Source organism: Planococcus citri, chromosome 1 (genome assembly GCF_950023065.1).
Source record: "Planococcus citri chromosome 1, ihPlaCitr1.1, whole genome shotgun sequence".
In the NCBI taxonomy this organism is placed as follows: Eukaryota; Metazoa; Arthropoda; class Insecta; order Hemiptera; family Pseudococcidae; genus Planococcus; species Planococcus citri.
The window spans coordinates 29,063,811-29,088,345 of NC_088677.1; the positions used below are offsets into that span (position 1 = coordinate 29,063,811).

The 24,535-nt window shown below is 35.6% G+C and overlaps 1 protein-coding gene across 5 annotated transcripts in view; it reads left to right on the plus strand.

The window, feature by feature from the left end:
- The window catches only part of LOC135831225 (uncharacterized), a 373,616-nt gene that overhangs the window by 134,072 nt on the left and 215,009 nt on the right, over positions 1-24,535 (plus strand). For 3 of the 5 annotated variants that reach the window (XM_065343558.1, XM_065343559.1, XM_065343557.1), the window contains exon 2: positions 13,294-13,369. The exons of 1 other annotated variant lie outside the window; for it this stretch is intronic. In XM_065343558.1, the coding sequence (XP_065199630.1) occupies positions 13,311-13,369 (59 nt within the window). In that variant the 5' untranslated portion in view covers positions 13,294-13,310. Of the gene's footprint in view, positions 1-5,059; positions 5,436-13,293; positions 13,370-24,535 lie in introns of those variants that run through there. One more of the 5 variants, XM_065343556.1, reaches the window with a different exon arrangement.

The window sequence follows — 24,535 nt, forward strand, 5'->3', positions numbered from 1 at the left end:
GAATGTTGTAAAAATATTTCAATGAATTTGATTACCAGTTTAAAAAATTTCAATTCTATCATCTACTGTCGAGTTTACGATCGATTTTACGACCAAACATCATTTTGCTCGATTTTTTTCACCCTTTTACCAGATTTTCAAGAATTCGGTCATCGCACGTTTTGCGATCAGTTTTAATGGCGAATAAAAGATGTACCTTTAATCAATATTTTTTAAAAGGAATGATTTTTAGCTTCGTGATGAAAAAAAAGTTTATTGAGAGTGTGATACAATCAGAGGATATGAGAAAAGGGGAGAATTTTAGGTTAAAAATGGACAAATTGGCAATTTTTAAATTTGAAATATGTCATCAATCATTACGAATTCAATTCATGTCCTTTCAAAGAGTGAATCGAAGAAACACATCTGAAAATCCCATGCAAAAAAAAATTGAAACGCTTGAATTAGTTCTTGTATTTTTGGAACATTTTTGAAAAAACTGTTGAATCCCAAAATTTTTATTGGAGCCTCTGGGAAATTGTCAATTTTCAGCAGGAATTTTAAATTACTCTGGGGGTCATTCCATGTTCCATTAGTCCGGTTTTGATTGCAGGTTCCTCGCCGAAATTAGTTGAAATAATATTCGCTAAAAATTCCAAAAGTTCAAAATTGAGCTTCTTTTGAAAGTTCAATTTTCAAAGCCTTGCTAAATTTTGGAGAAATAATTTGAAAATTTGAAAAAAGTCCAGGAAACGCACATTTTTATTACACGAGTATTTTCAATTATGCACTTTTCGAGATGAAATTCGTTCAACCAAGTGGGAGAGGATACGAAGCCCCAAAATTTTGGTCAAAATGTAAAGAGCTGTCGAATATTGCGTATCAAGTCGTTTCATATGTTATCATAAGCGCTGCAGAATACGAATATCATCTCATTTTTTTCGATTTAACCCCTCCAAAGTCACCTTGCCCTCCCCAATTTCCTGAAAATTGAAGATATTCTGTTCCTAAAATTTCTTAAAAATTCATGATGAACGATTTTTTCATTTTTTTTTTTTTTTTTTTTTTGAAATTTAGGGAGCAAGGAGTGCGTTGAAGGGGTCTAATAAAAAAATTTAGCGCTCTCAAAAACGTGTGAAATGATATGTCACTCGATATTTTTGACGTTTTTTAATATCTTGACCAAAATTTTGGAGCTCTGAACTCCTCATGGGTTTGTGAATCGCATCAGGAAAAGTTCATAGTTGTAATGTATCATTAAATAGGGTGATTTCTGAATTTTTGAAAAAAACATTGAATTACAGCTCCAAAATGGAACAAACTTTCAAATAATTGAGCATTCAAAAATAGCTCAAGTTTGAACTTTTGAAATTTTCGGCGAATATTTGTGAAACCATGAGCAAAATCAGTATAGAGAACCAAACCCAAAACCAGGCTAATTTAACGTTGGAATGACTCTCTGGAGGTAATTTATTTAAAGACCACCCTTAAGGTGGATGATGGAAGTTGAGCAATTCATACAAGTAATTGAAATGGGTATTATGAAAATTCAGTATCAAATAAAGTTTATGTTGATTAAAGCTGTAAATATAGTGTACGAGTACGACCCGGGTTGTTACTCGTTCATTCGTTCGGCTTACTAACTAAAAGAAATATTTTCATTAGGATGATGGACGAGGCTCGCTAGAGCGTGTATGATGTCTTAGTCGTTGGCGCCGAAAGATTTATTCGCAGCGTTTAATGTATGTTAAGTTGACTTTTATTATAGGAGATTTTCGTGTCTTTTATGTCATCTCGTTTGGATGCTGTTCGTTTGTGTACATGTGGAAATTATTAAAAATTATTTCTCGTTTGCTACCCTTTTTTACAACTGGTAGATTTGATAAAAAAAGATTTCAAATAACTTACAACAACGTTGTACATCGAATAAGAATTATTTTAGGCGTACTTTCGAACGAATCTCGGTCTCAATTTGGAGAAAAACTGAGCGAAAAATAATAACGTAATTACTCTTTTTTTTTACAGTGTATTGTTTTTCAGGAAGTCGTCAACTCGTTTAAAATCCGTTTGGTGAAATTTCACGCTAAGATATTCTAGTTTTAATGATGGTAAGGGGAAAAAAATACAAAAAAACCTGCAAGATATCCGCAGTTTAGTGGCTCCATTGAAGATTATGAAAATTAAGTCGTTTAATTCGTACAAATTTTTGAGAATTTCTTGCGAGCGAAGACCGAATGGCGAACGTTTTTGTCGTCCTGCACGATTTTCCTCGTTTAGTATTTCTTTTGTTTTAAATCGACTTTTCATTTACAATTCAAATCCGGATCGAAGGAGAAAACCCTTCTCTAAGAAAAACGGTTTAATATTTGAGGGGAATTTTAAATTGAAATGTAATCTAATTTAATCTAACGTAGTAGTGAGTAGTGCGACTTCGACTCGACTGTAATGATTATATTTTATCCATTTTTTCCCCATCGTGTCCCTGATTAATGTAAAAATTTCGCGACTTTTCTCATCCCTGTATTATACTTTCTCGTGAACTGTTGGAGATTTCAAACGGTTTTCTTTTCTTTTTTTTTTACCCTGAAACAGGCATTTTTTTTCTCGTTGTTTAAACGACGATGATCAGAGGTGAAATACTCGTGTTTTCGTATTGTTTACAGTCGGATAGCTGGGAAAAAATAGCAAAAAATATTCCATACCATTCTTTCTTCGCGGATTGGCGTAAAGATATGTACAGAATTTCTAGTAGCAAGGATTACAAAACAGCACCCGAAAGAAAATGTCACTGAAAAGCACAAAATGTTACACGTGCAAAAAAATATGTCGAGGAAAGTGGAACGACACTCTAGAAGGTATTACTTGTGCTGAGATGGCTGTGTAGTGTAACGAAACCCACTCCGAAAGATCAAATTCTTTATATTTTCAGTCATGGGTTTCGGTTTTAATGGGAACGTTCGCTTTATAGAAATAGCTCAACTGTCACCGTAAATTTTAAATCAATTTTAACGAAAACTTACGCTAATGGGTTCGAAGTACGTCGTATAAGGCGAATTTTTCAATATTTTTACAGACCAATAAAAAGCCATTTTTGCGAAATGCTCGAAAAGCGAATATTTTTTTTAAGAACGAGCGTCGTTGAATGCAAAAAAAACACTAGCGGGTGATAAAATTTTGAAAAATGCTAGGTTTAGATGGTTTAATTTTTAATGGGCGAGAAAAAAATTGATGGCTGGAAAATTTTCAACGATAACGTCGCGTATGAGCTCATAACGGAGATATTAAACGGAAAAGTGGCTCAATAGAGAAAGATTGAGAAAAGTATTAAATGTAAAAAAAAGTATCTAGCTTTTTTTATCAACTTCGAAGTTGAAAATTTCTAATCACTCGAACTTTCGCGAATTTGACCAGTGATGATTATTGAATTTTTTAGAGATTTTTCAAAGAGACTTTGTCTCTTTTAAATTACCTGAATTACGATGATTGAAAAATCCTCAAACTTACGATGGATTTTTCGATACTTAGTTTAAAAAATTTGGATATTTTACTGTTCGAATGCGTTGATTGAAATTTTGATGGGAAGGAAGAAAAAGGATACAAATTTTGGGCAAATTTACTGGATCTCGTTCACTATATTAATTTAATAAAGTTTCCAGCCATTCCGGAGCCTTCAATCGTATTGCAGTGTGTGTGTGTATGTACCTACTTTTTAGTGTTCTCGAAACTTTTTCAGACTGGACAGAAATCAAGTTCAGAGTGACAAATTTAGCCAATAAAGCGTGGAATTATTTTTCGAATCGATCGAGCGAGTTGTCGAGTAATTCTATGACCCTTTTCTAAGAACCTTGTTTCTGTGTACAGCTGAGAAGTTGTTAATTTTTTTCTCGTTATATCATCTTTGGTCGTTGAAAATTGAAATTTTGATTGTTTGTGTTTGAAATTCTTCCGTGGTAACATATTGGAGATATCGATTTTCGAAATCGCGTGGCAATGTTGAAGAGGAATATGAATTGAATTTTTTAGCAGATCCGAATAAGACAGTAATTGTTCATTGAAGGTGTTAAGTATAGCCAATCTTTGAAGCAGGCATCCTTCAACCATCAGAACCATCGGAGTTAAGGTGGTATTCAGAATATAATTGACTCATGTTTCTCACATTTTAAATTTCAATATTATCAGATTAGAACTGTTTGAAAAACACATCACCACATGCAGAAAACTCGCACATGCACGCTTGTTCATTTGAATTACTTAGAATTTTTGGCTTACCTAGATAGAGTAAAAGAAAACAAAAATAGATAAAAAATCGAAAAAAATAAATGAGAAATTTTGTAGTGATATTTGATGGTGAAGACGTGCGCTTGAATGTTACTTTTAGGTTTTCAACTTTTTACTGTGTAATTACAGATTATTTTAAATTTTTTAAATTTAAAACACCAAGAGTAGAATGGATGCTAAATTTTGAGGGAAAATGCTAAATTTTGAAAATATTATTCCAGAAAAGATGCCAGATGCTAAATGCTAATTTTGGGAGCTGAATGAAAAAAAATTATGCCAAATCTAGCATCCATTATGTCAACTCGGCAACACTGTGAACCTTAGTGAAATTTTTCGTCGGTCTCCATTGTGTAGTAAAAATTTGAAGTTGTGTGTATTGTGCACTGTGTATGTAGTGAAGACAGTAGGATGAACAAAAAATTTCCTGTTCAAAACTGTTCATAATGTACATATATTTTAGTTTTGCAAATTCCAACAAGAACTCAAGAAGGGAAATGTATGGGTATACGAATTTTCTCGCTTGTGCTGCTAGGTTTCTGCGTCAACCATCCCCTCCCTGGCTCCCTATGACAAGCCCGTGCAGTCAGTTGCGTTGCGTTCGAATACGGGCGTGGTGGGGGTTGTAATCGTCGCATTCGTAGGTAATAGGCATGGTGTGTTGCGCCACTGCGTAGTTTTCTTTTCAATTCTGAGAACTTGACGAACTCGACTCGTTATCGGTTATATGCCTCTTCTTCTCTTCTTCTTATCTGGTTCCTTTGTGGTGTTGTGTGTTACTGCGTTGTGCCAGTAGTCGAATGTCGAGTACTTGGCTAACTTGGCGACAGTTTGACGGGACTAGTCTGCTGATAGGCCATCGTGTCCTTGTGCAGTTGTGCAGGATGAGTCTCTCTGGCTCTGTGGTTGGCCAATGTGATCGAAGTGGCCGTGTAGTAGTCGTTTCTCGTGGTTTCTCATTCTCTTTCTCCAGTTGTGTGTGTTTAGTTTTTCATCGTGCTTCGTGGTATTCGCTTTGTTGTTTGTCAGTTCACAGTTCGTTTCGTTTCTTTCATAGTCGAATGCGATCCGTAATGGTGACCAGAAACGGTCAGCTGAATTTTCATCGATGGTCGTGATTTCGTTTTCGCGTAAATATGTAATGTTGCGTGTGAAAATCGTCCAGAAGAGCTTCTCCGGTGGTAAGTTAGCTTTACTAGGCATTTGCCTTGTTTCTATTCTTTAATTATTAGTCGAGTTTCGTTGATGATTTTTGAAAGCACGTGGCGTTCTAAAATCGCTAATTGGTGCTTATTTGTCGGAAGTGTGAAAAATTTTCATTAGGTTGGTACATGTATGGTAAACTGTGTATTTTTTGTTGACCATGTGAGGTGTAAAAATCGTAAAATTGTTCCGATTTATAAAGAAGAGGGGTGTAGTGTGTACTGTGTATTGCGTACGCTCAAACCAAGCCAAGGTTTAGGTTCACTTTGCACGTGGATACCTACAGTACCTACACCAATAATCTGAAATTATATGCATACCTTCTAAATTATCTCTTAATTCAGTACGATAACTATCTACATAATGTACATGTGACATGTGAATGAAAGTAAGGTGAAGAAATATCACGTAAACTAGGTAGTAGCTAGGTACAGGGTGCCCAGAAATATCGAGTACCCAATAGAAAGTTTTTCATTAAAAATATAGGTTGGCAACGTGAAATAGATGCATATTGCATATGATTGATGGAATGTTATCTCTCCAGTCCAACAACCAATCATGTGCTATCATTATCATCATTCATTGTGACCAACCAAAGTATTTTAGTAGAAAACTTTTTTAGGGGTACTCGATATTTCTGCGCACCCTGTAGGTAGGTAGAGGTACTAGGTAGTAGGTACTCGAAAACGAATTTTTGCCGAAGCCAAACTTGAGTTGAAAATTTGAACGCTTCATCTTGAATTTTCGACGGCGTAGATTCGTTAATTCAAACGATACCGGATAACGGAATTTTTGAATTTGAAGAACCTAAGGAACCGAATAAGCAGCTTTTTGTATTCCTGCATACAAGGGCAGTAATGACGCAATCCTAGAAAACACGCCGTAGTTTTTTGCAATTTCATGGGAATCGCTTACTTTTTCATCACATTTATTGAATAGCTCCGGTATGAAAACTTTTGTCAACGTTGTGCGAGATGGAATCGGATATCATTCGTTCATTTCGTGACAAAAATCGCGAAATCCTTCGTCATTTACGATATCGAATGGCTGATAATCTTTTGTACATTGTCTTGTTAATTTTTCGTCAATGCGTCGTTTTTCCTTGAGGTGCTGGTGGAGGAGCAAAGGGAGGTCCAGATTGTTGATAGATATATTGTAGGCTGTTCGAAAAAATGGTAAACGTTATCAAATTCCTTTAAGAAGCTATCTTCAGGAGGCGTTGGGTGCAGATCTAGATACACCATATCTTCGTCTGTTAATTGTGCAATTTGTATTTTTGGCACAACTCTGAAATATAAATATTATTTGAATTGGGAGGAGCTGACTACCTCGAGGAACGTGTTACATGGTGTGTATGATGCCGCCTCGCGAATCGAAACTGTATTGTTCCCAAAAGGATAGATGGGTAAGGAGAGTACGGAAAGTTTCTCCAGCATCATCTGGAACTTCATACAATCGCCGCCATTGAAACTCGATCAATGTATGAGTAAATGGCTGACGAATGCAATGACTCCCTTCCGCCTCTAAAAACCTTTTCCGTTGCTCCAGTACCCTTCTATTCTGTTGGTACATATGTCATTCAAGGGATTAACGAAATTAACGGAGTGGTTGACCGTATGATGCGTGTAATTTCTACCCAAATTTTGTAACCCCAAATTACCCTTCCATTCGTCTGTCTAAATCACACTCCCATCCTCAACATACTGTAAAATCACACGACGCAGCTCTTCCGCGGAACGATCACACCTATCTTCGACGTCGCGCGTCGCATCGATCATTCCTACAACCCACCATTGAGGTACTACTCTTCCTTTATTCGATTTACGCTTCGTTATCACCGATTCGTCAATCTGAACCACCCTAGTTGCACCACCAATTTTGAACCCACCATCCCGAATTTCAACCAATTTTGTTGAACAAATATCGCGGCAGAACTGGAACCAGTCAATAAACGGGTTTTTGTCCAGTTTCATCATTTTTCGGGATACTCGTAGTGGACAATCCATTGTCCATAAAAACATGACTTGCAGGATACCGGATAACTCAATTTTGGATTTCGAAAAAAACGAACCGGATAAACAGCTTTTCATATTTCGGCAACGAGGGCAGTAATACCGCAATCCCAAAGCACACGACGCGACGTAGTTTTCTGTAATTTCATCTTAATTGCTTCATTTGGGTGGCGGCTTCCTCGGTATTTCATTACATAAGACTCCCAGCCACAATGCCCGCATTTGATTTTATATCCCAGTTCATTTGTGTCACATTTGACCAAAATCACAGGCTTAAATTCGGAAATCGGCCTGCCAGGCGCAGGTATTTACATATGTCGGACATAGCTTCCAAAACGGCACGACACGAAATTCGCCCAGTTGAAATTAAATTTCTACGTAATCGTTTAAAAAAATCCACATAACCATCTGATCGTATGTTTGCACATTTTTTAGATCCTTTAAAGCCTCGTTATTATTCATTTTAATCCAACCGTAACGCACCAAGCACCATAAACGCATAATATTTTTCAAATAAAACCCATAAAAACCCTAAATTTTTCAAATATAACCTACCTGGCAGCCACATATTTCCAATTTTCAGGAAAATCCCGCTTAAGAGGATATTCTCAATACATGGTAGTATATCTGTCCGCCTGTCAATCTTCAAACACATAATTCAGAGCCATTTGTGCATGGAATGGCTTCAAATTTGGTATATAGGTACGTTTTTCAAGACGATTAGAACAATCCTGTGCATGCATTTGTCGATACGTTGATGAGTAGTTTTCGAAAAAATACGATTTAATGGAATGTTCGACTTTTTGAGAAAAATCCAACATTTCTTGAAACTGTAGGTATTTATTGAAAAACTATTCAACGTACTGACAAATGCATGCACAGAATTGTTCAAAATGTCTTGAAAAACATGCATTTCAAATTTGAGCCCATTCCATGCATCCGCGGCTCTAAATTATAACATTGAAGTTTGTCCCATTCCGTCCCATAAGACCAATGTAAAATTAAGGCATTTTGGTTATGCTATGAGAAAATTTTGTGTATTGAGAATATCCCCTTCGTTTTTTGAAACAAATATTTTCGTTATTTTGACGTTTTTTTTTTCTAAAAAAAACTACTCACTCCGTGTGATTCCTCCTACATCATTCTTTTCATCGTCAAATATGAACTACTCCATCGTGTTGGTACCTAACCTTCGAATCGTTTCTTTTGCTTCTTCATTTGTTTTTTCAACTTATCGTAGCAGTTAGTACTTTGATGGAATAATTGTGCAATTTTTTTGCATTTTTTGGTTATAACCGAAACGTTTACAATTCCATTATTTGCCGAATCAGTAATTGTATCTTCAGAGTTTTCAAAATCTGCCACAGCTCTTCTAAATGAATAAACAAACATAAATGCAATGTATGTATTAGAATATCACTGAAATGAAAATTGCAACAAATAATAGACTTCCCGATCGGCGATCACCTTTGAAAAGATCTATCAGATGAAAGATTGAACAAAAAAGATCGATTTCAAAGAATTGATTTTTTTCATAATTCGTTGAATTAGTTTTAGGTGAAAAAAATCGATTTTTGATTTGATGGGAAAATCTGACAAATATTACAAAAATGCATAATGGACTGTGGAGCAAAATATAAGTATGTAGGTAAAACTAACTTTTCTAACTCATCATTATTCGCTTTATCTAAATTCGAACGTTGTTGTTGACCAGCATTCAAATTACTAGTTCGTGGCAAGCTTTCAGCAATAGCTCGATTCACTATACTTGAAGTTTATGAGCATAGCACTGCAAATGTTTCAAGTTTAGCAGCTTTTTCTTTCATATCGTTCAAGGAAAAAAGTAGTGTTATTTCTTTGGTCAATTTAGTTTGGATTGTCTTTTTTTTTCGGGTCTGAGACTGTATGCGATGTTTTTCAACCATTTTATTTTCTTCGTCAATAATTAAAATTTCTACATAGTCGTTTAAAAAAATCCACATAACCATTTGGTCATACGTTTGTACAGTTTGTTTTTTAAGTCCTTTAAAAAGTCGTTTTCGCCTGTATAATTCATTTTCAAATTGGAATACCAACTCCACACACTGAAAACGTACGATATTTGTTTTTCGAATAATTGTCGTTTTCTTGTGTAATACTCGCTACTCGCACAGTGTATGTAACTCCTCCTCTTGTTCGCCTTGATGAAAATCGCCAATTTTCGGGAGGTAGTCAGGTGCTCCACCGGACCCAGTACTCAATAACGAATTTTAGTAGTAGTGTAATATGTACTCATACTTGACTACCGCTGATTTTTGCAGAAATCTTGTTAAAATGATGGAAAGTAGTGTTCTATTGAAGAATTTTTTCAAAATTCCACTGATAACTTGAAGAAACTTGGTAGTCAAGTTCAGAACTTTACTATAAATTTTTTTCATCTTGTTTGAGGAAATTTAAAGAAATTCTTCGTCGAGGCACTGTTTCACATTGTTTTAGTGTGGATTTTGTTAGAAAGAAAGCGGTAGTTTGGGCTGAAAATTTCAAATAAATTCTTTAAATAAGGAATATTTACCGGCAGGTCACTGAAAAACCGTACACTCGTTACGTCTTCGAGGCGGCAGACATGTTCGGAATAGTCAATTTCCATAAAGAAATTATCACTGCCGTATGGCGTCGAGTAAATCTATGTATACCATGATTTCATCTTGATACAATTCGGGGACTCTAGCAAATCTCAGCCCGTAAAACTGAGTTTTAATGAAAGTGTTACTGGTTTAAAAAATTAAATATTCGATATTAGAGAACTGTCCCATACTTTTATAATCGCTCCTCAATCTTCTAAATAAAACAGTTAATATTTTCCTATTTCACATTTATTAAACACACTTCTTCCATCATTAATTTAGCTCAGAACACGTACCGTTATTCGTTTCTTACACTTATTTACTCTAAACACTATATGTTGGTAATTAATTAATTGTCCTTTAGTCTTACACAATATATTTAGTACATATTTTATTTTATCATTTAATTTTTAGTTTTGGGGTTACCAACGCGTTTTCCAATATTACTTCAACTTCAGGTTCTTTTAAATTAACGTTTCTTGTGAGATTTGATTCTAAATTACTTTTCCAAAATACTGATTACCAGATTTCCTAAGTAAACCTAGATAATTACACAATAATTAATCATTAGTGATGATCGTAAGTAAGAAAATATTGTAGTTAATATAACATGTTGTGAAAGTATCCGCACCAACCTTTACATGGGAATCAGAAAACAGCACAATTTTTTTCAAAATTTCGTGATGTTGACCCCAATTTTAGTAAACAATTACATCCTCGGACGTTTTTGTATGACTCCATCTGTCTGGCACTGGCAGCAAAGATGAATCGATGATTCGGAAATTATTTGCAACACCCGTTGAACTAGTTGAAGCCGGCTCAGTGCGTGAATTTTTTTCCGATGCCGCCGTGATTCCTCCTTTGCCAAATAGAAAAACCTCCTCGCTACTCTCGGAGATTTCATGTTAGAAATTTCACACTCTTCAAACTCAAAATTATTGTCATTCTCAATGACATTATTAGGATCGACACGAGTTTTTTTCGTCGAGAATATTTGGGGAACGCACCCTCTTTTAGCACTGGTCGATCTCTTTTGAAAGAATGAATATCGCCGTTACTAAGCTTCGTTTTGTAACTTGTAATCACATTTTCCTCATTGAAATGTTTGATGCAAACGACATCTTTTCCACTTCGTATTTCCCTATCATCACTCCGTGGAATTTTTCTTCGCCATAGTTCGAATTCATGCCACTTACTGCTGAAATTTTCACAGTATGAGTATTCCGATGATAATAATCATTGAGAACAAATTACGGAGACATTACTCTTTGCGGTCGATACAATTGCGCCGGATAAGCCGGAAGGGTCGACAGCTTTCGAATTTTAAATTTCCATGTGCCTCCTTCAATTTAATAGCGGACAGTTTTAAAACTTTTCTTCTCACAAAGCACTACCAAAATACATTATACAATAGTTAAAATGACAATATTATTAGACACAAATCATAAATGAATATTAAATGCAGTAACTTTGACATGGCAGATTTATACGGGAGTAGTACCATCTTGTAGCTCTCATCACGGGGAACAAGGGGCACTACCTACAAGCCCCTCTATCTATTTATGGGAAGAAACTACGGGTGTCTAAAGTCTAGAAAATGAGCAAAACCAAAAAATGAAAAATTTGACCTAGGGAACTTGTAGAACATTTTTTTAGATGAAAATTGCAATTTTTGGGATTAGCCTATCTTCATTTTTGAAGGATCCATGCAATTTTGAAGTTTTGAAACAGATCAATTTCTGAAAAATTTCAAATTTACTCAAATTGATCTGTTTCAAAACTTCAAAATTGCATGGATCCTTCAAAAATAAAGATAGGCTAATCCCAAAAATTGCAATTTTCGTCTAAAAAAATGTTCTACAAGTTCCCTAGGTCAAATTTTTCATTTGGGCAAATTTTCATTTTTTTGGTTTTGCTCATTTTCTAGACTTTAGACGCCCGTAGTTTCTTCCCATGAATAGTTAGAGGGGCTTGTAGGAAGCGCGCTGTGTTCGCCTCGACAAGAGCTACAAAATGGTACAACTCCCATGTAAATCCTCCATGTCACCCATGGCAGGTCAGACGATCAATAGTCAGTAGTTTACTAAAATATAATTAAAATGCAAAAAAGTAAGCATTTCAATATTTTCCGGTGACAATCTATTTCTTTCATCTGTAACCAGGTTTCTAGTGGAGGAGTACAGATGTTCGTATGGAACGGATGCACCTGGAATTCCTAAGTACTCCGCCCAGGGCGACTTGATCGATTTCTGGATGTCTCTTCAGATGTTACATCAGATGTGTTCAGGGTTGATTCAAGTAAATCGAATTGTTTGATCAACTCATTCAGAGAAGGAATGACGAGTAAATAAAACATTGACGTATTTTTCACCTACAAAGTACAGTCATTCTTACAAATTTATATCAACTTTTCGAGAAAAACTAAGTAGGTAATTAGGTACCTATCAAGTGATGTTCTCTCCGCGATGAATATAGAGAACTATCGAGCTACTATCTTCTTTTGATACAGATCTTTTTAAAGGAAATGATATCAAATTTAGAACCTTTTGTATCATTAACAGCGAATGTTTCTGGTGAGATTTATTTTAAAGATAATAGAATATGATACCGTGCTTCTGCGTCAGAATTTTTCCAAATGATCCCATCCCGATCGGCATCGCTATAGAATTCTAGACGATTCGCGTTTCCTCTACAAGAATAAATAATTTCGCGATCAATGGTACCTTTAATGTACTGTAATACTCGTTTTACCCTTACCCTCTTTCGTATCACAATAATTGATTCGAATGGCGAAATGGGATGTTTTTTTGGATTAGGATTTTTAAAGAACGGATCAATTTGTGGACGATTTTGATTCCACTTTTCGAATCACAAAAATTGATTCGATGTGATTATCTTCCATAAAAAATTGCCAAATTAGATGACCGAAGGGTCATGTTGGCAACTTTATAAAAATATAAATCAAATTAATTTTTCCCCTTGCGCTTTTCTATACTCGGCAACCCAATTCACACGTACTACTTGAAGTTGCTGTCTCATCAGGCAGAATATTTGACACTTATTCCGTAATGCATGCCAATTTATGAATTTCATTGACGACTTGATTAGAAGTTGCAATTGTTTGAGTTCGATCATTTACTTGGAACACTCTGTATCCAAAAACGCTGATAATGGAGCTTGATGATTTTTTCAATTTTCTCATTTTCTCGTTCGCATTTCAGATGCAGATATAAATGAGATGGCCCGAGCAGGCATGACAAGATGGCGATCGAGGAACTGCGCTCCCGTCACAGATGGGTGAGTTACGAGTAAATTTATAAATGTATTCTTCTCACATTGACTAATCAATGTTGAGTGGAAAATCCAGGAAATATATCGTGCTATCTCGATTTTTACAGACACGACAACTGTATCACATTGACCAATCAACGTTGAATGGGAAATCGATTTATATGCATGGCAACTGTAATATTTTTTTGGATGCTGCGATGATATTTTGCTATATTTTGTCGTAATTTTAAAGCCTTTTTTTAAGATATTTCTTCGGATCTAAAATTTTCAAAGTTTTTTGAATCGATCCGATGCTATTTTTTTTACACGTGTTCCTTTGGGCATTCGTTCAGAGGCAAAATATTCCTAATAATGGTTTTCATTCTACGTTTTCGACCTTTTAGAATTGAGGAATAATTTATGCGTATACGCTGCTTTTGAAAGGTCTGTTTGGAAAAGCCAGAAAAAAGAAATGAAAGGTAGATATAATATATGCTCGTGAAATTGCACTTGTTGCCTTTAGCTTCTTATCCTTGTCCGAATTTTCCAAAAACCAGGTGAACTGAAGACTCGACGGTATTCTCGTGAGTACGACCATGTACACGTGGTTCCATAAATTATTCCGTCTTCGATAGTTTACGAGGGAAAAATCAAAACCTCGTCGTTAATTGTTTTCGACTAAATGGAATTTCAAACACAACTGCCAACAAGTTCCCTAGTTTGTCGTTGTTTGAATAATCCAAACTCGGAAACCATTTGAAATTTCGACGTGGTTATCTTTTCATTTTACATTAAAAATTAATTCTAACAAGCGAGGTATTTTACGGAAGGAAAAAACTTTTTCACTTTCGTTTTTTGACGAATATTTCACATAGTTTTGGTGAAATTTGGAGAGAAGTCCTGTAAGAATTTATTTTTGCAGGATAGCGTTTATAAGTGCCTTCTTTAGCATTACCAACAAAGTCAACTACCCCACCTCTGAAGCTGACCTTTCCGGTGGGGGGCAGTAAGGGTCCATAATTTTAGTTTTCGACCATGACGCGAGAAATGCGACACGGTCTTTTGTTTTTTCTCACCGTCAACTTTCCACCTTCAAATAGTCAATAAAATTATCTCCGGCTATGAAGAAAGAGCTGTCTTGAGTCTTGACGAACTCCATCGATACATCACGCATTTTGCAAAGTAATCGCTGGCATTTTATGTCGTTCAACAACATGGAAAAACTTGTTCGAACAATCTACTACTCGTAACTTTCATTCAAGTAGGTAGTTTTTCCCCTTTAGTAATCGTGAAACGCGTCATTAATAATCTTTAAGAGTCATTTTGTTGTTTTGAAAACGCGCCAATGAACTCTAAATTTCATGTCTATGTAGACGTCGATGACATTATAAGGTCTCTCGAACCAATACTCGTACGCTCAGCCCAACAGCACGACAATGGCAATGAGAAGCGTTGTTTTCAAATGTAAATTTTATCATCGAACGAAACTTGGTTGAATATTAACCTTCTTCTGCAACGGTGTCTATTGATTTAGGGAATTGTGTTCCTTACCAACGATTTAATTGCTCTTTCGTCAGAATTCTGATATTTTGAGCTTTTGGTGAAGCAAGAACATATTATAATAGGTAAACTCAGCTGGTTTTTCATTCTGCGAAAATGAAAATTTTTCTTACCAAAAGCATATAAGTGAACATTGTATAGGAAACGTTTGCTATGTAGATCCAATATGTCTGTTATTTTTCATATGTACTTTATAAGTACCTACTCCAGACTTGCAAGGATTTCATCATATTAAAACCCCTGCCGTCCTGCAACCAATGATGGCGAACTTCCGTCACCCAACAGTAGTTCCCCTCAAATTCGATATTACAAATCGGAAAGAAATCCTCACTCCAAATAGTGTATTTCTATTTGTACAACTAGAATTGCCAAAGTTGAAGAATAAATGTAATAAAGCAAAGGGTAACTGGGTATATCGAGGATATAATCTACTTAGCATTTTCTACAGTTTCAATTTATTTAATAGACTAATAGACAAGAGAGTATGCCAAAACCTAAGCCTACACCCCATACAGATTTTAAGATACCCTTTTCGAATATTGTTCATCGATATAGTGTAGACTATAGATACGTACTTGATACTTATCGTCGTGTATTTCGAAATAGAAATACCTATAATAACGTAGAAGGATCGTGACTACTTACATATGTCAGACACCATTTGTACATATTTGATTCTAGCTATTGACGGAGTTCGTTTTATTTTTGTCAACTTGTGGAAGGTATTTATTTTACGAAAATATAGACCAATTTAGTTTAAATGAAAGTCATTAACTCTTCGGCTTACATTTCAGCTAAATAGGATTTTTTGCTTTTATAAATCGTGTGTAATAATACCCTAAGGTCGAGAAATGCGTGACGTTTTTCGTATTCAAATACAAATCTAACTTGAGCTTACCAGTTCCCTAAGCCGACTGTAGTGGTTTCATACCTATAATAAGGGTTAAAGAAAACTTCCGTCTGCGCCAAAAACCTTCCCGTTTTATAAATGGCTGTACGTTTCCTATACATATATGCTATACTAAGTTGATAAATAATACGTAAACTTTTTTCATATTTCAACTGGAGACACCTTTTGTCAAACTTGGCTCGATATTAACCTCGAAAAACATTAATTATGGTCACAAATCTTGTAAAATTGCTCTCTACGAAGGAAATTTGAGAATTTGTGTGGAGTGTTGGGGTATTAAGTATCAATACCGATGGCTTGTTTTCATCCTAGGACGATCAAGATGGTGAATTTGGTATGTACCTGTGTAGATAATGGAATGCATGTGTCAGAACACAACCTTTTCTCAGAGAAAATTTCCTCCAGATCTCTGAAATATCTGAAGTATAGAATTCAGATATAAGTACATACTACTTACATACATATTTATAAAGTTGAAATATAGTACTGTACTTCAATCTACAAACTAATAAAATAATTATTTATGAACAGAGATTGAGAGATACTTACGCTTGAAAAGGACAGTTTTTTCTCCCACGTCCAGTTTAATTAGCGTTGAATTTAACCTGCTTCAATTTCTCCAGCAGGTGACTGATTTTATTTTTAAGTTGGTCACTGCGGACCAAATGAATTTGCTATCATTACCCCCGAAATCATTCTACGTATATAATGAGTTGAGTGACTTAATTGAACTCCCCACCTTTACTATGGCTTATTCTATATGCAGCAAAGAAAGCAAATGTTTATTAGTGGCGCAATTTAAGCAAAATTGGAATGATTAATTTTTACACACCACATGTCATAGTCATTGATCGTGTTTGTGGCGGCCAGCCAGAAGCTAACTGCATCCTGACGAATCCATACTGCAGCCTGCAGCTTCTGGTTTGTCTGATCCTGCATCATCGAACATGATGAGATTGTTTTCACTTTAAAAAATCAACTTCATAGTTCGAAAATTTACCAGCTTTGCCGCAGTGAACAAATTTATCGTGTATGATTTTATTAACAAGGTTTACAAAGAATGCGGAATAAATTTTAAAACTATATGGGAGTTGGATAAATTGAAAAATACGACCATCGACCTGGAACGCGCTTCGTATAACTCTAGCCGCCAAAACAAAATTCGATGGTCAAGTTTTTAAAAACCTAAACAAATAAAACGAAGATAAAACCAAACCTATGCCTTACCTAGGTCCAGGTTTCTGCGGCATATTCCGGTCAAACCGATGAGTTCTAAAATTTTATTCTCATGTTTTAATGCGCGATGGTCAAGTTAGTAAAAACCGAACCAAAATAAAAGGAAGATAGAAACAACCCAATGCCTTCTTACTTGGGGGTTTCACTCGTTCCTCTGCTTCAGCTTGTTTTTTTCTTGTTTGCTTTCTCCTTTCTTCTTCTATGATTTTATAATTGTCTTCCTTCTGTTAACGAATTCTGTTCTCTCCAAATTTTTTAGCAACACTTTGTAGAAAGTTGGTAGCATTCTGGGTAACCATGACCTCCCCTCCCCCCTCTCACACGCATTGAAGTGATGACCATGTTGAATGCAGGTGTTAGGGGAAGGGGTAAAAAATATTGAGATTTCTAAAAGGTACATCTAATTGTAAGTAAATTCGAAATTTCGTTTTGAATAATCCAAAGTTCCAGTCGCAGCTGAACTTGGTGTGGCCTACAGGCATATAAGTAACTGATTGTAATTCATACCATGGATTATTCGGTAGTTCAGATATGAAATTAGAGCGAAATTTTTATTTTTCCAGCAGCGATTATTGGCATGTAGATTCAGGATAGTTTCTCCATGCGACATATTCATGTAGTGGCACCATCAACTTGATGGTTATTTGACATGATGCCATGAAAGTATCATCAAGTTGATCTATACTTGACAAAATAAAGTCGTAATATACCGGTATATCGGAAAAATATTGTTCTGCGGACATCCTCCTTATCACAGTGTTCGAATAGAAATCGGGATCGATGACGAGATGTTCACCGTCTTCAGGGACCAAGAGGTCGGTATAAGCGTTTATCGTATCCCCCGAAGTTCCATAGTCTCGTCCTTGAAGTCAGGTCATTCTAAGTGCAAACTTTTTAAGGTAATTATCGAGCATACTGACAATATAACTGAAACTTACTGATTGACATCGACTCAGGGATCAAATAATTATTCTGTTTGATCGGTTGTGTTCATCTCATAATCTCCTACATTGAGAATAACGCGCGTCGATGCTATGAAACTCGTTGCAACTTTGTCTCCACCGCGCGGGCGATCATTATATGATTGTCGTGGCGTCATGCCCGGGTCTTGAAGTACAGGCATTGCGTGTATCGCAGCAGCTTCTGAAGGATCAAGCTGAGGAACTGCTGATCACTGAATCGCTCGTTACCAGGAACCTTCGGAAGACATCCTCCAAATTCTTTGCCAGACTGTGTTTCCTTAAGAAGAGGCGCCTATAGGATTTGAAGTCGTTATTCTGGCATTCCTGCGCCTCTTCAGTCAAAGTTCCAATTGGGGCGATAAAATTCCTGATACCTTATGCTCTGTGTAGCAGTTTTTTGTGGACACTCACAGACATACATATTATCAAACCTGTTGATAAACACAAAAATTTGAGAAGGAAGATACCTATATGAGTGTAGTAGACAGTTGGGCAGTTTTTAAGAGGCAAACAATTACCACTTATATTTCCGCTGTTGAACGACAGTATGCTTCGAATTTGTCTGCATTTATCTCCAATTTGGAATTTAAAACACTATTCCGCGTCGGCTGATTCGTGTTCACATGTTTATAACAATTAAAATAAATCTTAAATTGATAAATGAATCATACAGTTTTTTAAATCTTGTTAAATTATCTTATACATCATCTAATACTTTATAATTATTTCAAACCACCAAGTAAAAGTACCTATACAGCTTTGGAATTGCGTAACAACTCTAGACTTAAGAGTCGAGTTTCTTCACCGATGAAATTTGCATTAATCAAAAACCACATAGGTACCTAGTAAGCGTCGGATATTAAATAAAAATAATAATAGTTGATATATGACTTCACATTTTGTTTTATACAAAATGATGAAATAACATCGAGCTTGGGGATTATTTTTGCGCACATCTCAATTTAAAACTGGCAAATCTCGGGGGCTATTTGAAAGAATTTCTGAATTACCATCGCATTCTTTTATTTCGCAACGTACGCGGCCTACATTTAAATTCGGGCCCCCTCAGGGATTTTTTCTCAAAGCGGTAGGTTGGTAGTCTTGCGTGCCATAAAAGAAGCGTTGTCATTACATGTTGCCAATCTACATTTTTAGTAAAAATTCTCCGAGGGTGCCCGCATTTAAATAAAGAATCGGTACAATACTCCAATGGGGAAAAAATTGCCACTTGAAGGTAACTAAAAATTCTACTTAAAATCTATGGAGAGCTGATGTTGACCACCCTCGCCAATAAGTGACATCTTTATAAACCCTATAATCATCTTCTGCTGCATGATCAGTAGGGATGACTCTATGGTCAACTACAGCTGGGTATGGTAAATGTGGCCATCTGAGAGGTGGCCATACTGCTGCAAGATTTAAAAATTTCATAATATTCTTCAGGCCAGTAAATTGACATGGCGTTTTTTGATGAATCTCTCACACTTGCTGAAACTCCGATCTGCTGGCATATAGCTGTGCCCTTCGACAGGGAAGAACCATTCGAAATTCACTTTCTGATCATGGCAGAAATTCATCAAAGCTAGCACCGCACTATAGTTTTTATTCTGTCCACTGCATGAATCTGAGAAAAGTCGAATTCCACGAATATTGTTCGTCTGTATCATCGGTTTTATTACGTTTGTGAGAAAATTAATGAGGCATGAAATTATTTCATTGGAACCTCATGGCTATTCTCAAAATTGAATCTTAGTTCATGACTCATGAGTATCCAGCAGCAGGGCAAATCTTCGTCTTTTAACGCCAGCTGATCTACACTTCTGAATTAGTCAGCACTCATGGCTATTCTCAAAATCAAATCCTAGTTTTTAAGTATTTACTGGTAGGGCAACTCCCTATAGGTGTTTTTTTCACCCAAGTAGCTGCCCTAACTACAAAACTTCTCTGTTTAGATTGTTACACTAATAAAAGATCAACCACTTGACATTTTTTTAAAATTGTGAGTGACAGATAGAAGAGCAGTGGAACCGTTCATATTGCTGTATAGGTTAGCTGGACATTTTAAATTTTACTCCTTCAAGTTTTTAGTATAAAAGGAGGTGTACATCTCTTCATAATTATGTACTTCTTCAACTCGTTGAAGATGAATGCTTTAAGTAATGATTTTAACAAGCTCGGAGAAGAATCAGATGAAAAACTATTGAAAAAATTCAAGGATTGTAAAATCGGCGATGTATTTGATAATGAGTGGTTTTCCTCCTATATAACTAACCAGATGGTACAGCTGTGCTTGAACATACTGCCGAGTTACATCCTAAATTTCTTAATAGCTGCTGTACAAGCAGCATCCACAAGTATTCGTGGAGGTATTAAAAGTATACCATGAGGCTACGAAAGCTGTAGAAGGCGATGGTATAGGTGTGGGTGTATGTAATTCAGTGAGTGAATTCATTAATGAAAAGCTGAATCTGCTGGCAAAGGATGAAACAGATCCTGATATTAAAAAGTTGATCTAAGAATTGAGAGAAGGTGACTTCACTTTTCATAATATCACAAATACATTTTTTATTTACTATTTGGTACTTACACTTACACCATCAAATAAATTTTTATTTTCTTTAAAAATATTGTCGAATATATCTTTAAATTTATGTAATCATTTTTCATCATATGATCGAATGCAAACTCCGTTAATTCAGTAGTAAAAGTGGCTTCATTTAATATTTGTAAAAATATATCCTTACTCTCCTCGTTGACGCTAACTCAAATATTGATTTTGTAATAATATTTATATTTATAATATTAAATCACTATAATTTTATAATAAAAATAAACTAGAAAAGGCTCGATCTAAAGATCAATGATGCAAGAAAATAAACGTAGGCACAGAAACTTACGAATTCATTTAAGCAGTATCACCACACGAACAAAAAACCTTAATCAAACTTTCGTTACACTAGACTTTGTAGAATGACATGAAAAAAATTAATTTAGTTACAATATTTCATTTTGTTATATTCAGCCAAGCTTGCTAAACTAAATGGAAAAGAATACGAGGTGATTTCCCTACAAAGCTGACGTATCAAATTCACTCAACTTGCAAGTACAATGTAAAAAGACTATGCTTGGCAGTTATGTAGTGATCATTTTACAATTACGTTAATTAAATTATTGGATAAATAGCTTGACTGTGTGTCTAACTGTCTACTAAGGTAGTGAAAGTTGTGAAAGTATTGTGATTTTCGGTAAACAAAGTCGAATTACAAAGCATACACCCTTACTCGGTTTCTCACGAATTGCCTACAAGTAGGACAGTTCGGGTTACGGTGCAACGTCGTGTCTAAACATCTGCTACATACCAGCATATGCCCCCAAGGTAGGCAAACCTCGGTGGGCATTTCTCCGATTTGCCTCCAATCGGCGATTAGCGTCCTGTATTTGACCTTGTGCTTCCTGCAGCAGAGCTTGTGTGAGCTGTAGTAGCGTGGAATTGCTGGCAGAAGTGTTGGGACGATTGCGACGAGGATTGTTGGCGCGTCCACGATTATTGGCTGGTCCAGGATTACTATTTGATCGTCCAGGATTATTGGCTGGGGGGTTTCTGTTCTGTGATCCGCGAGGGCGTCCGGGTCTTCTCACAAGAGGCCGCTTGATGAAAATGTCATCATACTCGTGTACATCATGTCAACTATTTCGTAGTCAAAAGTCAAAGAATGTGCGGATTCAGACCTCTCGGCATCGTCTTGCGAGCGATTGTTAACATCGTCAACATCGTCCTCATCCTCATCCTCCACGTCCCCCTCCTGGGAATTATTTTCACCCTCATCTTCATCGTAAATTTTCGACAATTCATAACAGGTGTATTTCTTCAACAGAGGGTCATTTTTCACCACTTCGAGGGTTTCACCATCTCTGACTCATAGCGAGTTCGCTAGACTATAGTACGAGTATTTTATTATTCATTAAAAGAGCGCGTTCATGAAAGTACACCCAACTATAAGTTTTTCCCAACAAGTATGTAAAATGCTCGTTATTTAACGCACGCGTTTCCCCTCCGCATAAACGAGGCGGTAATAAATAGCGATGATATCGTGTTAAGGTGAATGAATATAAACACCGAATACGCGAAAGGATACCTAAAGGGGGAGGAGGGTTAGAGATTTGCATACATGTAGGGAAAAAGCATCGAGTAGATAAAGAACATAAATCCATTCGTGAAAATACTTTTATAAATGAATAAAAAATTACATAAACAGGACAATTGCAAAAACAAATAAATCTGACTGAAAATCGTTGAAATGAAACTAGCTAAGTTAGGTATTCTAACATCATTCACAGAGTAATAATTTCTTTAACGATTTCCATTTCAGTAGAATTTAGTAATTGCGAGTATACGACGCTGTTGTTCGCGCTCGATGACAGCTCGAAGAATGATTCTCGAATAAATTTTAATTTAGCCATTTTTCATCTCTCTTAAGTACCGACGATAAATAATTTTTCATTAAGGTAGCGCGCGAAATTCTCGACGTAATGCTTTCTTTTACTCATACCTCTATTTTTAATATTACAATATATCAAATACCGCGCTCTACACAATTGATATCAATTCTTTGAAAATACATTTTACTTATGGTGGGGGTATTTGACGCAAAATATCATTTTTTCCCTTGCTACCAATTCTTTTGTTTTATATTTTGCAGAAGAGTGAAATTTTCTGAATGATTTCAGTGTATTTAGCAAGCTGTCATACCCTACAACTACCACTCAGAGGACTCTTGCACAATAAAGACAATAAACACTTTTATAAAACCCTAAATTTAAACTTTAAACTTTTACGGTTATTTTAAGCTGTTAATGATTGAAATTCGTTCAAAACTGGTCATTTGCGAGGTGGTTGAGAAGTGAAGGGCATAATTTAAACAAAACACAACAAAGACAAAAACAAAACTATGCCTTACTTGAGATGGTGAATGTTTTTCGGATTTCAGTGTAAGTTTTGCACCAGTCCAAAACTGTACAATGATAACTGAATAACATTACTTGTCGGCTTGACCATAGAGAACCATGTATGTATATTTTTATTGCTACCAATTCTTTTGTTTTATATTCTGTAGAAAAGTGACATTTTCTAAATGATATTCAGTGTATTTAGCAAGATATCGTACCTTACAACTACCAATCAGCAAACTCTTATACAAACCAGACAATAAACACACTTTTATAAAACCCAAAATTTCAACTCTAAACTTGTAACAAATAAACGTATCCGTTTTAAATTCATCAAAAATATTTCAAACCGAAAAATAATACAAATAGAAAGTTGCAAGTACATTAATCATCAAACAATAAATACATTTCCGATTTGGAAATTACATCGTGTAATCGGTACAAGTCGAGGTGAAGTGTGGAAAGGGGTTGAGGCACACGGTACCTCATCATATGAAACGACTACTCTACTAGTCTATGTGTAATAATGTATAGAAATCCGCTAATTATCGCTACGAGTCGCATCGCATCTCGAATATTAATTGATTATTATGGAAAACACACAGCAGCACCGTCGAGAAAAGCGCACAGCATTCGTCGCCGTCGCAACCCGAAATTCGTAATCGTGTTTTCCATCATTACCAACAGGAAATGAAGCGCTCCCTTTTCGTATTTAAAAAACAACGTTCGCGCGCGCTTTACCGTAGGAAATTCCAAATCCCGGATTTCAAACTGAACGTCCCCCCCCCCTGGTACATTTTCTCTTGCAAACCAACTTAATGGTGCACGATACGATGTGCGTTAGATGATTGGTAAAAGAGATCGGTGCTTGATAGGAGGGTTAGACCCCGAGCTAGTCTGTGAGGTTCGAAATGAATGTTTCAAACGTGGATTTCAGTGGGTATTTTTTTACCTTTTTGAAGAATGAAATCAACAGAGATGAGCTTACCTTTTGAAGAATACAATCAACAGAGATGAAATTGCTTGTTCGCGTTTTTTAGTACAGTAAAAATCGCTTATTATTATAACGGTTAATGTTATAAATCGCTTTATGTTATTAAAATTGTCTGGTCCCGATCTTTTGTATCTCATTACATTGAAATTCCATCGGTTATTGTAATTAAAGCATCGGATAATGTTATAATTTTAAAGTAATTTTTAAGCGTTTTTCACATTTTTATGTAAATTTAAAATGTTTTTAACACTTTTTCACCTAGTTTTTGCCTAATTCTTTTGAAAATTCAGACTTTTTTCCAATTGACATCATTTTTTGATACTTTTTTCATAACTTTTTGAAATTTCAACCTATTTTCAACACTTTTTCTCGCAATTTTTGGGAAATTCTAGTTCAATGACTACATATTAAGTAAAAAATTGACCACATTAAATTTTTTGGGAAAAAAATCACTTTTTTGTTCAATCGGATTGTGTTATAAGTCGCTTAATGTTATTAAAATGGGCTGGGACGAACGTTATAACATTAAGCGATTTTTACTGTATTTCCAACATTCAATTATTATTTCCATGCAGCCAGTAGAC